Source organism: Henckelia pumila, chromosome 4, assembly GCF_033568475.1.
Source record: "Henckelia pumila isolate YLH828 chromosome 4, ASM3356847v2, whole genome shotgun sequence".
Lineage (NCBI taxonomy): Eukaryota > Viridiplantae > Streptophyta > Magnoliopsida > Lamiales > Gesneriaceae > Henckelia > Henckelia pumila.
This window is the reverse complement of record NC_133123.1, coordinates 42,922,801-42,937,975: the sequence shown is the minus strand read 5'-3', so window position 1 is coordinate 42,937,975 and position 15,175 is coordinate 42,922,801. Positions and strand designations below refer to the sequence as shown.

General features: G+C 33.2%; 1 protein-coding gene across 1 annotated transcript; it reads left to right on the top strand.

Moving 5' to 3' along the window:
* The first annotated feature begins 458 nt into the window (after window positions 1-458).
* On the top strand, window positions 459-1,209 carry LOC140860941 (uncharacterized). The gene is made up of 2 exons (XM_073263939.1): window positions 459-760; window positions 854-1,209. Exons 1-2 carry the CDS (start codon window positions 460-462, stop codon window positions 1,207-1,209), a joined length of 657 nt encoding a protein of 218 aa, XP_073120040.1. The 5' UTR covers window position 459.
* The last annotated feature ends 13,966 nt before the right edge of the window (window positions 1,210-15,175 follow it).

Below are 15,175 nucleotides of genomic sequence, written 5' to 3'. Positions count from 1 at the left end.
CCACATTCCCCATCCTACCCCTCCCACAATCCCAATTTTCATTCCCAAGGCAAGCCCCACTAGGGGCAGATTAGTCCTTCCATGCATGCCCTAAACCTCAGCCGCTACACTCCATGTTTTCAGAGATGGGTTTCAGCACCAAAAAACCATACGCATGCAAAAGAAAAACACACATTTTTCCTCTCCCTCTTTTAATTTCTCCACTCTCAATATTCTGTGTGTAGTTTTCTTGTTTGACCCTTTGTTTATCTCTCCCTCTCTCTCCCCATAAAAATTTATTCTCGAAAACAAAATTTGCACGAATACACATGCACCCTATGATTGGCTGGTTGCTAGGGCAAACTCCCTCATTAATCAATCCCATTTTCTTGATTTTATCTCCCATCTATATATATAAAACCCACACCAACAAGAAATTTATTTATATATTTTGCATTTTGCTTGTTTGTTTGAGAAGAAATGGAGGGTGAGAGTGAGAATCTTGGCAGTAGTGGTCCAGGAGGGTCTAGGTGGAACCCTACGAAAGAGCAGATAAATATACTTGAGAATTTTTATAAGCAGGGTATGAGGACTCCCAGTGCGGAACAGATTCAGCAGATCACCGCGAGGCTTCGGGCTTTCGGCCACATCGAAGGGAAGAATGTGTTCTACTGGTTCCAGAATCACAAGGCCAGGCAAAGACAGAAGCAGAAGCAAGAGTCTTTCTCCTATTTCAATAGGTTCCTCCATGCAAATCCACTGTTTCCGCAGTATCCGAATGGTAATATATATGATGCATTGCATATATACTCTTCAATTCCTCCATTAATTCATTGATGTATTATATATATATATATGTTTTCTTATCTTGCAGTTGTATGCTACAATATCCCAACACCTAAAAATGAAGCTGCAGGTTTCTTGCCACTGTGCCCAAAGGTGGCAGTGCAATATCCCACATCTGCAGGTTTCAAAAGGAGATTATCAAACCACCCCACGAGTACTTTTCAGCCATTTCATCACCCCCCGAAAAGCTCGAGAACACACGATCAAGAAACGCTGGATCTCTTCCCGATCCATCCCACCGGAATCTTAGGGTCGAAAACCGACAACGGGACCCGGAGTTCTTCGGAGAACGAATATTGCAGCGCTAATCTTGGTGCCGATGAAGTGGAAAATGCCAACCACCATGATCATCGACCCTTTTTTGATTTTTTCTGTGGGAATTGATGAAGGTGTTTGTGTTCCTTCTCAAAAAAACACTGAATTCTAAGCGTTTTTTCTTCAGAACTGACAGCTGAAATGTGGTTTAAATGTCGAAAATGAATCTTGACTGCAGGTTTCTTTTTTTTTTTGTTGAGTTTTTAACATTTTGCTGTATTGGTGGTTTTAATTTGGAGACTGACACAAGTGTTGCTTTTTCTATCTGTTTTGGTGATAGACAAAATGTACGCTGTAATTGAGATTACTGGTTTTCACTCAATTGTCACCATGTTGCTTTCTTTTTTTATTTGTTCCATATTATATGTTAGTGAATTTCAAGATTTATTCTAATTAGTAGTTGGATTTTATGCATTTCTTGTCCATTCTCTTTATTTCTTTTATCATGATACAGTATCGAGACTCAAAATGTGTTATCCGAAAATAAAAATATTACTTGAAAATGAAATAGTTCTTTAAACTAGCAAGAGAACCAAAATCATAATATATGCCGTGCATGTGTATTAATATACTTTCGGTACATGTTTATGTGTTAAATGTTAACTTAAAGAATGTATTATATATTTATATTGCATTATGATAAAACACATAAATTATTGTCATTATCTATTAGTTTAATTTCTAATTATATATATAAATTTGTTTTCCAATCGATAATATTAAAAATTTATGTTATCGTACGTAAGAAATAAATTACGTACGCACTTAGAATTATTCGTAGCTGATTATTGATATTTGATTACTTCATAGTAAAAATAATCAAAATTTTTAAAATATAATTTATTTTACTAATGCATCACTTGTGCGTTGTTGATTCATATTTATAGGTACGTACGTACGTGGTTTTTATAGTTTCAAGTTTGTCTCAGGTGTGTTGCTGATTAAACTTACTAAGATAATTATTGGATACAGTAATTAGTACAACTGTACAATGTTCTATAAGAAGTTTTTTCATATTTTGACTATTTTATTTTATTTAGTTGGCAGCATAAATAGCACATTTATAAGTAATAATTTGGAATAGTAGATATAGTACAATCTAATTGAATACACAATAAATGACAAATATGTAGATGTCACTGAAATTGGGAAATTGGAAACTACTTAATATTTGTATCATATGCTTTTTTTTTTTTTTTATTTGTAAAGTTTCAATTTAATCGCTAGAGATTGCAGCATTAATTTAATTACAGACGGCAGTATTAATGACCATTTAAGTTAGGAAATTCATATAAAATTGTCATTAATGCCATTTCTCAATATGTGTTGCCATTTGCAATGAAAATACAACTCGTTGGCTATTTATATTTTTGGAATTATCATTTTCAATGTTTGGTATAATGGAATTTTAAAATGAGATTGACATTTTGTGGAATTTGATATAATTAAATGATATTATAAAAAATAAAAATAAAAATTGAAGCTGGGTTTCATGGAATTCCATATGATTTGAGTTAGATGCAAGATAATTTATTTTTTACTTTTGCAAAACCAATTAAACTATCATTTTCTCAAAAATCAATACATTTAATTCACACATATTTTTTTTCATACAATCTATTTTTTTTTTTGAAATCAATTAAAAATATTTATATATTTTAAAAATTATGTAAATTCTTTCTTTTTATATAGACCTCGATTATTTTTTTTTTTATTTCCAAGCCTAATTTATCATAATTTAGTAAGTTTCTAATTTTCTTTTTGATGAATATTTTTTCATTGTTAAAAAAATTATTTTTTTCCTTACATTTATAAATATTTTTTCCTGTATATCATGTATAAATAATATATGAATATTAAAAATCGATTTATGAAAAATAATAACTATAACTACTTTTTTCAAATATCAAATAATATTAATTTTAACAATCAAATCCAATTCTTAAATATTTTAACCAAACACCACAATAGAATTTTTAATCCATGAATTCCAAATCCAATTTCAAATCCAAATCCAAATCCAAATCCAATTTCAAATCCAATTCCAATCCTACTTTAGTTCCTAAAAATATACTGTTAGTTTTATTGATATACTGTTGTTAACTGAATATTTAAAATACGCAACCATTTTTTTTGGACAAAAAGTTGTAACTTTATTAGAACGCATGTCACTAGTTACAAGACCAGCCAGCCAAGAAGGCAAATTCTCAGGTACCCAAAAAACAGGTACAGGAGAAAAAATAACAAATTTCGCAAGAAAATCAGCTACAACATTAGCTGTTCTCCTAATATACAACCGTTTTTTTGAATGAATGTAATATGGATAAAATAGAAAATTTGAAAAAAAAATCCAATTATTTATTCAATCTGTTTGAGAAACAAACAAACAAACATATATTATATATACAAATATATATATATATATATATATATATATAAAGTTCTTTTATCGTGCCTATTGTACCGGTCAACTCATCTATTGTACATGGTGGGCATGAAGTGAACATATAGTATTGGGCACCATAAAAAAACTCTATATATATATATAAAATGGATGGAGTATTTTTTTTTTTGCCACAAAATTCCAAATTTTGTTCAAAATTTCATTTATTTCTTAACTTTGGACTTGAAGAAAACATTGCTTCTGAGCTTAATTCTTGACGTCGAATCTTTCCAACCTTTATATACTAGAAAAATATTCAACGATATATATATATATATTTTTTTAAAAAAAGAGTAATATAATAAACATAAAATAACTTGTGATTTGATTAAATATTGCATAATCAAAATAAAAGATTATATTGGAAATTCAAGTAAATTTGCCACATTATCATCATGGATTGGAAAACCTGTTCGATATTGTAGCTTTGACTTTTAATTCCGTTGTGATTACGAAATGCAGTGCATACAAAAGGAAAAGGGTAAATATGGAAAATGTGATTTATTTTACAACACTCCTGTGAGACCGTGAGACGGGTCAATCCTGTAAGCACAATTTCCACCACACGATTAAAAGCGAGCCAAGAGTTGAACTCTTTTTCTTTAAGACAAATTTTGCCCCGCCTAGGTGCTAACGGGATTTGTGCAAAGTGTCTCCCAAGATAGAACGCTTCCCAATTTTGAGTAGCAGCACTGCAGACTCAAAGAACTTCGAACAGAAGTGATTTAAAAAAACTCAGACTCGATATGAGTATGCAAGAGAGAAGAAAAGAACTGAATGAGCGAGTTGAAATGAATGCAGGGGCCACTATTTATAGATGTTGGACGGCTGCCTCGGACGGTTGCATCCCTTAGATGCATGCATGGCCGAAAAATTGCAATGGTTCGGTCTGAAGAGATGCACTGGTTCGAGCCCAAAAGTCACGTCCGTTCACAAGGAAAGATGCACTGATTCGGATGAAAGGACACACTGTTTCTGCATGCACTGTTCTGACATGCAAAATAAATATTTAATTTATTTGTCTAAAAAATTTTAACATGTGCCAAGCCAAGCCAAGCCCGTGACCGTGCCGTGCCGGCCGGCCGGTCAGACGGACGGCGGCGGCGGCGGCGCGCACGCGTGTGGCTAATGGTTCGAACCTAGCCTAGACTAGGTCCGCTCCCTTTAACAAACATGGGTATCCCTTGGGACCCCAACCCATTGTTCAAACTTGGGCATTATATATTGTCATCCTTTCCCTTATTTTACCAATGTGGGACAATGAGCATTTATCTCATTCACCACTTTCCAACACATTTTCCAACAATCCCCCACATGAATGTGATTTATGCGAATATGTATGCAGATGCTAAAACAGAGTTTTTTACGAAAAATTATTGCATGGGGAGAGGTAGCTTGCGGCTTTGAACCTTCCTTAGTGAAATACTATCGGATTTACTAGGCTGCCTAGTGAACGTGATGTCTTGAACTATTCAGCCGTTGATGTAAACCAAGACAACAGTATTCACACAATAATTTTTCTCACACTTTATTTGTTCTCATGGTTTTGTCCATTTTGGCCCTAGACAACATCTTGGATTCTTAAGTGTTTCGTTGAAGCGGCCCGTCTTCACACTTAAATAGGTGACCTCCTAGTATATGAGTATCCTGTCATACCCTATTTCTTAAAGAAATATAGGAATCATTAAAATTTTTGTTAAAACTTAACCTCACTACTTGCACAGGTTGCACTTTTATCCTAGGAATGAGAATAGAACAAAGTTCTGAGTTCACGTGAACGTTCATAACTTGATTGTCCCATTGAACCAAGATCTTGGGATCTCTAATCTACAAGGTTGGGTTTCCGCTATGAATATTCTTTAATTTTGTAGGTTTTAATCTCATTTCTCTTGATAAGCAGTTAACTTGATCTCGTCCTAAACCTTTTGTCAACGGATCGGCTAAGTTATCTTTTGATTTTACATAATCAACTGCGATAACTCCATTTGAGATCAACTGCCTAATGGTATTATGTCTTTGACGTATGTGTCTTGACTTACCATTATACATACTACTTTGTGCCCTACCAATAGCCGCTTGACTATCGCAATGTATCATAATTGCTGGCACTGGTTTCATCCAACACGGAATATCCTCTAGGAAATTACGAAGCCATTCCGCTTCTTCTCTCGCTTTGTCTAGAGCTATGAATTCCGATTCCATAGTTGAACGAGCTATACACGTTTGTTTAGAGGATTTCCATGACACAGCTCCTCCACCGATGGTGAACACATATCCACTTGTGGACTTAGAGTCTTTTGTGTCGGATATCCAATTTGCATCACAGTATCCTTCTAGTACGAAAGGATATGTGCTATAATGTAATCCATAGTCCATTGAGTACTTTAAGTATTTAAACACTCTTTCTAATGCTTTCCAATGATCATGACTAGGATTACTTGTAAATCTACTCAATTTATTTATTGAGTATGCAATATCAGGACGAGTACAATTTGTAATATACATTAGACTCCCAATTATCCTTGCATATTGCTGTTGAGATACGGGTTCACCTCGATTTTTGGATAAATGTAAACTTAAATCCACTGGTGATCTTAACGGTGTGACGTCATATGCGTTGAATTTCCTAAGTACTTTATCAATATAATGAGATTGTGTTAGGACAATTCCTTCAGGCGCTTTTACAATCTTAATTCCTAAGATAACGTCTGCTTCTCCCATATCTTTCATATCAAAATGTTTTGTCAACATTTTCTTAGTTTTCATGATTATATCATGATTACTACCCATTATGAGCATGTCGTCTACATATAGACAAACAATTACATATGAGTCATGTGTGCCTTTTATATAAACACATTTATCACACTCATTAATCTTGAATCCATTTGACATCATTGTTTTGTCAAATTTTTCATGCCATTGTTTAGGAGCTTGTTTTAGCCCATACAACGATTTAATGAGTCGACATACTTTTCTTTCTTGACCGGGAGCAATGAATCCTTCAGGTTGTGCCATATATATTTCTTCCTCTAACTCACCATTTAAAAAGGCCGTTTTAACATCCATTTGATGTATTTCGAGATTATTTAAAGCAGCAATTGCTATAAGTACTCGAATAGACGTTATTCTTGTAACAGGTGAATATGTGTCGAAGAAATCCAACCCTTCTTTTTGTCTAAATCCTTTGGCCACTAACCTTGCTTTGTATTTTTCAACAGATCCATCAGCTTTGTATTTTCTTTTTAGGATCCATTTGCATCCTAAAGGTTTGCTTCCCGGTGGGAGATCTACTAACTCCCAAGTATGATTTTGCATGATGGAATCTATTTCACTTTTTATGGCCTCTTTCCAAAGTGGAGCATCAGGACTGGATAGCGCTTCACTTAAAGTCCTTGGATCATTTTCTATAGCATAACTTAGAAAATCAGGACCAAAAGTTTTAGCTATCTTAGCTCTCTTACTACGCCTTGGTTCTTCGTTTTCATGAGTTTCCTCATTTGTAGATTCATGAGCTCTTTTAATAGAACTCGTTTCTTTATCTTCCTTAGAAGGAAAGATGTTCTCAAAAAATGCAGCATTCCTTGATTCAATAATTGTATTTTCATGTATATCAGGAATCACTGACTTGTGCACTAAGAATCTATATGCACTACTGTTGTTTGCATATCCAATGAAGATGCAATCTACAGTCTTAGGTCCAATCTTCACTTGTTTTGGCTTTGGTATTTCTACTTTCGTCAAACACCCCCACACTTTCAAGTATTTGTATGAGGGCTTATGTCCTTTCCACAATTCGTAAGGAGTTTCATCCTTCTTTTTATGTGGAATTTTGTTAAGTATATGATTTGCCGAAAGTATTGCTTCTCCCCACAAGTTTTGGGGAAGTCCAGAACTTATTAGCATGGCATTCATCATTTCTTTCAGAGTACGGTTTTTCCTTTCCGCAATGCCATTAGATTGTGGTGAATAAGGAGCAGTTGTTTGATGAATAATGCCAGATTCATTGCAAAATTCTTCAAACGGAGCAACATATTCACCTCCTCTATCACTGCGAATTTTCTTGATTTGTTTGCCTAATTGATTTTCGACTTCAGTCTTATAGGTCTTAAATGCTTCAAGAGCTTCATCTTTGCTTCTTAAAAGAAACACATAGCAGAATCTTGTGCAATCATCTATGAATGTAATAAAGTACTTTTTCCCACCTCTAGTTTGTACAAACTTTAAATCACAAACATCGGTGTGAATTAGTTCTAGAGGTATTGTACTTCTTTCCACTGTGTGAAAAGGTACTTTAGTTAATTTAGCTTCAACACATACTTCACATTTATAGTTTGAATCAATCTTAGTCCTTGGAATAAGATTTAGTTTTCCAAGTTTTCGCAAAGTGTTGAAGTTAACATGTCCTAATCTAGTATGCCATAAATTAGAACATTCAATCAAGTAATTCAAAGCATTAACTTTATTACTTTCAAGATCACGAAGTACAGTCATTACATTCATTTTGAACAGTCCCTTTTCTATATATCCTTTTTCTAGGAACTGTCCATTTTTCATGATTACAACTTTGCCGGCTTCAAACACTATTCTAAATCCGGCCTTGACCAGTCTAGACCCCGATACAAGATTCTTTCTTATGTTCGGAACATGGAGGACATCGATGAGAGTAAGCTCTTTTCCCGAAGTCATCTTGATCACCACTTTGCCTAGTCCAACGATTTTAGAAGTAGCATTGTTACCCATATAGAGCTCTCGTCCACTTATAGGAGTATACTTCGAGAATAGATCCTTGTCAGCACAAACATGTCGTGTAGCTCCGGTGTCGATAAGCCATTCTTTGGGATGATCAACCATGTTAGCCTCAAAGATTACTGCTGACAAATCTATCTCGGACAAATCAATAGGCACAGATTTGTGTAGGACCACATTTGCCCGGTATTGATTGTCCTTCTTCGGTAAGCGACAATCTTTGGCTTTGAGGTTCGACTTTCCACAGTTCCAGCATGTGCCTTTCCACTTCTTATTTTTCCCTTGCATCACATCTTTCCCAAACTTCTTCCTTTTCTTCATAGCATTCGGCTCTACCAAGTTTGCCTTTGCTTCCATCGGCATCTTACCAGCTTTGATTTCCGCTTTTCGATTGTCTTCTTCAATTCGCAGTCTGACAATCAAGTCTTCGAGCCCCATTTCCTTGCGTTTGTGCTTCAAATAATTCTTAAACTCCTTCCATAAAGGTGGCAATTTCTCGATTAATGCAGCCACTTGGAAAGACTCGCTGATCATCATCCCTTCAGCCATTATGTCATGTAGGATGATTTGGAACTCTTGCACTTGGCTAATCACCGTCTTGGCATCAACCATTTTAAACTCGAGAAACTTACCGACTACGAACTTCTTCGTGCCAGCATCCTCTGTCTTGTACTTTTTCTCTAAGGATTCCCACAGTTCCTTAGCAGTCTTGGTTGCAGAATATACACTATACAGTGTATTGTCCAACCCATTCAGTATGTAATTTCGGCACAAGAAGTCGCTGTGACACCATGCATCAAAGGCAGACCTTGTTTGTGTGTCAGCATCCGGTGCCGGAACAGCAATAGTTTCCTTCAAAAACCTTGCAAGATGAAGTGTTGTGAGGTAAAACAACATCTTCTGCTGCCATGTTTTGAAGTCAGAACCGGAGAACTTCTCAGGTCTCTCGGCATGTGCATTGGAAGCAGCAGGGGCCGTGACAACAGCCGGTGGCGGTGTAACAGGGGGTGGTGGTGGGGGCGGCGTAACAGGAGTAGTTGGAACATCAGCCATGATCAAAAAATTTGTCTTAAACTTGTAAGCACAATTTCCACCACACGATTAAAAGCGAGCCAAGAGTTGAACTCTTTTTCTTTAAGACAAATTTTGCCTAGGTGCTAACGGGATTTGTGCAAAGTGTCTCCCAAGATAGAACGCTTCCCAACTTTGAGTAGCAGCACTGCAGACTCAAAGAACTTCGAACAGAAGTGCTTTAAGAAAACTCAGACTCGATATGAGTATGCAAGAGAGAAGAAAAGAACTGAATGAGCGAGTTGAAATGAATGCAGGGGCCATCTATTTATAGATGTTGGACGGCTGCCTCGGACGGTTGCATCCCTTAGATGGTTCGGTCTGAAGAGATGCACTGGTTCGAGCCCAAAAGTCACGTCCGTTCCGTTCACAAGGAAAGATGCACTGATTTGAAAGGACACACTGTTTCTGCATGCAAAATAAATATTTAATTTATTTGTCTAAAAAATTTTAACATGTGCCAAGCCCAAGCCCAAGCCCGTGACCGTGCCGGTCGGTCGGCGGCGGCGCGCGCGCGTGTGGCTAATGGTTCGAACCTAGCCTAGACTAGGTCCGCTCCCTTTAACAAACATGGGTATCCCTTGGGACCCCAACCCATTGTTCAAACTTGGGCATTATATATTGTCATCCTTTCCCTTATTTTACCAATGTGGGACAATGAGCATTTATCTCATTCACCACTTTCCAACACATTTTCCAACAAATCCAACCCATATTTACAATAATAGGTAATACTTTTGACATAAAAAATAGTACTTTTTAATGGATGACTCAAATAGAGACTCGTCTCACATAATTAACCCGTGAGACCGTCTCATGGGAGTGTTTGTCTAAACTAATTACTTTTCGAACTACGACACAAATATGGATTTTTCAAAGAATAATGCTATAGGTACAACATATATCGTGTACAACGATATTTATAACAAATATATCGTGAGATTTTGCTATTATATCGTAAAATTTTATATTCAATTTATCATGATATTTTGATAACTGAAATTTTTGTATTGAATTTTTTGTGTTATACAAATTTGGTTGTACATGTAGCATTCCTTTTTTTCAAAAGTAAAACCAAATTCATGAATTCAATTAAAATTAAAACACGTGATTTATAAGTTTACCAATAGAAAACCAAGTAAAATATAATTAATTTATTAATGTTCCAATTCTCAGCGATCGAGTTTTCAAGTACGTAGATGTATGGAGCTAGCTTCTCCCTCTAACTTATAACTTCATCGCACAGTTGCCAACGAAATTTAAGGCGGGGCTTGATCCTGAACAGGGCCGGCCCTAGGGGTTGCCACCTAGTAAGTGCCTAGGCCTCCCTATGGTGGGGCCTCAAATTTTTTTAAAAAATTACATTATATATATATATATATATATATTATATTTTTTCATTCAAAATTTTGATGAGAAATGGAAATCTAAATATTTTGTAGAAAATTTGAAAATCTAATTTTTGTGTTTTTTATCCTTTCTTTTCTTTGTATATAAGAGGGGGAAAAACCTCTCTTTATATGATATAAAACTTTTTTTTCGTTAAATTTCCCTTCTCAAGTGAGTAAGATTGTTCAAAGTAGGTCAATTATCGTATCGTTTTTTATTGAATGTGATTTATCTTATATGTTGGTAATTTTGTTTGCTTTTTAATTATTTGATTTTGTGGAATTTGGTCTTTGGGATTTTAATTCCTTGCATACTTTATATTAATATTATAATTCATATTTTTTTGTTAGATTTTTTGTAACAAAAATAAATTGTTTATATTTCCTTAGGACCATGATTCTTACTATGTTTGTATTATACATTTTTTTAGTTTTAGCCTTTTTTTTTATCTTTCGATACAATTGTTTATGTCCTTATTTTTAGTTGCAAGAATTTTAAATTTTTTATTATTATAAAAAATTATTATATTGGTTCTTTCTTGTTGGGAAATTTGACAGTAAATAAAATGAGTTTTTAATCTTTTATTACGATCTAAAATAGTTTTATGTTGTGTTTATATTAAATCTCATATCAACAATCAAAATTTGTTATTATTTAAATTATTTTTGTATTTGCTTTGGTAGATTTGCATTGTGAATTATATATGATTGGTAAAAGAAAATTTGAATTTAGAAGTTCAAATAGATAAAAAAAAAAAAAAGGCAATAAATTTATTGATTTATATATTAGTGATCATTATGTTTATTTTATTACCAATTTTTTTGTAATATTTTTCTATTTAATAAAAAAATTATATATATACCTTAAATTAGCTTAGGGTCTCTAATTTTTTGGAGACGGCCCTGATCGAATCATTTCAAATTGATTTATGAGTATGACGAGTTTAATTTTCAAAATTTTAAATTTCTGAAATTTTAATAAAAAAATTAAAAATAATAATAATTTCTTATAATATTTTATTGTAATTTTAATTGCAATAGAAGTTAATTTAATCAAAAAAATGAATATCTTAATTTTAATTTTTATTATTGGTACTAATACGTACGTGTACACATCATATATATTTATAATATCGATATATATATAGATATATTATTGTTGAGGTGCAATAATTATTTTTGTTTGGTCGAGCGATCGAACCATGACGTTTGGACTGTTAAAAAGATTTGAGTTGCACCATTACCACCATCTATAGCTTTTGGTAAAGTGGCAATCATTCGGTCTAAAAATTGGTATCAGAGTCAAGGTCATGACCATGAGTTCGATTCTCATTGATTGCAAAAAATGCAATTATTGAAGTATTGGCAACTATAACCCAAACGCTCAGTCCAACATATATATAGATATTATAGTTCTTAAAATAAAATACTTTTTTTAAAAAAACAATTATAATTTAGTAGTTTTTATTCTATTTCAATCTTTCATAAAATATACTAGATACTCTTGTATTACAATAAGATATTGGTGGCAATATGAAATATTTAGTCGTTAAATTTAATTATGCAAGACTAATCGTAAGATATACCGTAGGAGAGGATTACACTTGAATCCAGTCACATAATAGTATCGACAAATATTATAGGAAAATATTTGAGGTACATCAAATATCGTGTACAAAAATATTTACAACAATAATATCATGAGATTTTGTATTTAATGTATCGTGAGATTTTGATAAATTAAATTCTTGTATTGAATTTTTGTATTGTAAGATTTGGTGTAAAATTTTGTTGTACTTGTAGCATTACTTAATATTAAATTAGTTTAGTTAGAAATTTGAATCTTAAAATTTAGTCAATGTTTTAATTTTTTTACGAATAATATATATTATCATATTTTTTTAGTTTGTGGATAAAATAAAATTTATTTTAATAAATTGTTATAAGTTTGAAGATATTATATCCTTATATTTCCATAATTACTAGAAACTCTTCGATTCCAGTAAAGGAAAGAAGTGAAAGAATGGTTAATATAAGATATGCAATTATTAAATTTAAATATGTAATACATAAGGGCAATATATAGTAGATTATTACCTTTTCGTTTTTGACACAAGACTCCGTAGTTGTTAATTTTCGTTACACACTGCATAAACCTCGGGTAATGTAATATCTCGATTTCATCAATTGATTAATTCGTGATAAACATTATATAGGGCTACATTAAACATCTCTTTTCGTCCACACAATGGAAATATGATAATTATGATATAAATGAAATTTACAATTATACATTTGACAATTAATCATGATTAATTTTGATATTGCAATTATATATATTCAAGATGGTATAAAATAGTAAACATAGTAATAATACTAGGCAAGGGCACCTCAATATTTGAGGTGTTCACCCGGGTTTTTAGTTAAAAAATAGTTGAAAATAATTGTAAGAATGTTAATATATATATATATATATATATATATATATATTATTTATATTGCAACAATTTTAGTAATTTGTCAATTTGAGTATTAACAGATTAGTCAGCATGGACATGACAAGTGTTAGTTTGTTAATAAATTTAATATTTTTAAATTGAAATCATGGTTATCACATTGTTATATTTATAGATATCGCAAAAAATATCTTGATGGAAACAAAACATTGTTTGTATTTATACATATTAAAAAAATATCTTTAACAAAACAAAATAGCTAAATATAATTACAGTTAACCGAGATTATGGAGGTGTGCATGCTTCAGAAATACGTGAAAAAAGAGGTTGCACTGAAGGTGGATTTGTTGGAGCTTAATGTTCAGTATACCAAAAATTGTTTACTTGTTTATCCTAGGAGGAGGCATCGCAAGTACGAGAAGTATGAACGACTACTGAGTGCAACGAAGTTTGAAGAGGTTTTTAGTCCTAAAGGCATTTACCTTCTTTCACTCGTCAAGAGGTACAAGGGTTCTATGTAAACTTTCTGCTGATTCAGTCATCTTAGAGAGTTAATCAATAAAAGTGAATGTTTGGATAGATTTATGGAAATTGTCTATTCTAAGAGAGATATGTATAGTTAGTTATAAGGAGTCAAAAGTTCTCTTTTGTTCTTATTTTATACTGATATAAATAGAATGTAATAGATTTAAGAAAAAGGAATGAGAAAGCTTATTTGTGATGCTGTTTATTACAAAAGAGGTAGATATTTTATGCTAAAATATATTTTACAATCATCTTACATATATTTTTTATATGTAACTAAGCATGTCCTGTAATAATTTTTTTAAAAAAAACCTCACACATTCAAGAATATATATGTTGATTTCAATGTATATTATTAAAATCAACTACTCCTTCAACACCAGTGGCATAATATTGCAAAAGCGACCGTTTTACAATCTTGCAAAAGCGACAGTTTTACATCCATATTAAGCACTTTTTTTGTAGTGACCCTGCATGGAATCACCTACTAACTGGCAACTAATAACATGCATTAAACTTAATACAACAAAATACTTAACAGAGTAAAACGTGCGAAAAAAATACATAACTTACATATCAGCTTAGTAAAATATATCCAGGCTTAAATCTGTAGTGATACAACCATATCGAAAAACTTAAAAGTAAACATTATACAGCTAAATCGAATCCTGCTGTATAATTAAATCTTCAAGGCTCCTGTTCCCTAGTCCTGCCTTGAACTACAAGCTCCGTCCATCCTGCGACATGTCCCATGGAATAGGGTGTCCAAGATAACAATTAGGACGTGAGCGCTAACGCCCAGTACATAAACATGAGTAAACATATGTATATAATGCATGCAACATGATGAATGACAAAGGGTCATCTGAAAAGTCATGCTCAGTACCGGCGCCACATGAGTGCTGCCACCGCACGGATCAACCTCTGGGTGCAACCACACTCGTCTAGTACACCAGAGTAGTGAGACATAAATGTCCCCGCCGTCGCGGTACTCTCAGTGATAGACTATCGAGTCTAGAGCTGAGCGGCTCTATAATCAGGTATAACAAGGTATAGGCTCAACATGTATATGCACATAACATATGAGTATAGAAAGCGGTAAATCATATATCATGTCATATAATAATGTCAAATAAATGCAACATATAAACATGCATACTCGCTGGCAATCTCAGTCAATGTGTACGTACCTCTAGGCTAGTTCAAGTAAAGTAGATCCTAGGTTCCAAGCCTATATTCAAAAGTTCACCGTATTACTACACAAGTTCTATAAGCCTTAACTACGCTAATAAGTACTCCCAAAACTTAAATAGATTTCCGAACCATACCTTCGTTCGTAGATAGCCCTTTGGAGTCGCTAGTCTCGGATGACTATAACCACACTTTGGTTATTCCAGAACTTT

Bases quoted from the DNA above. Each gene is read 5' to 3' on its own strand.
- LOC140860941 (XM_073263939.1), top strand. From the start codon at position 460: ATGGAGGGTGAGAGTGAGAATCTTGGCAGTAGTGGTCCAGGAGGGTCT. The intron at 761-853 runs GTAATATATATG...CTTATCTTGCAG, and splicing joins GTTTCCGCAGTATCCGAATG to TTGTATGCTACAATATCCCA.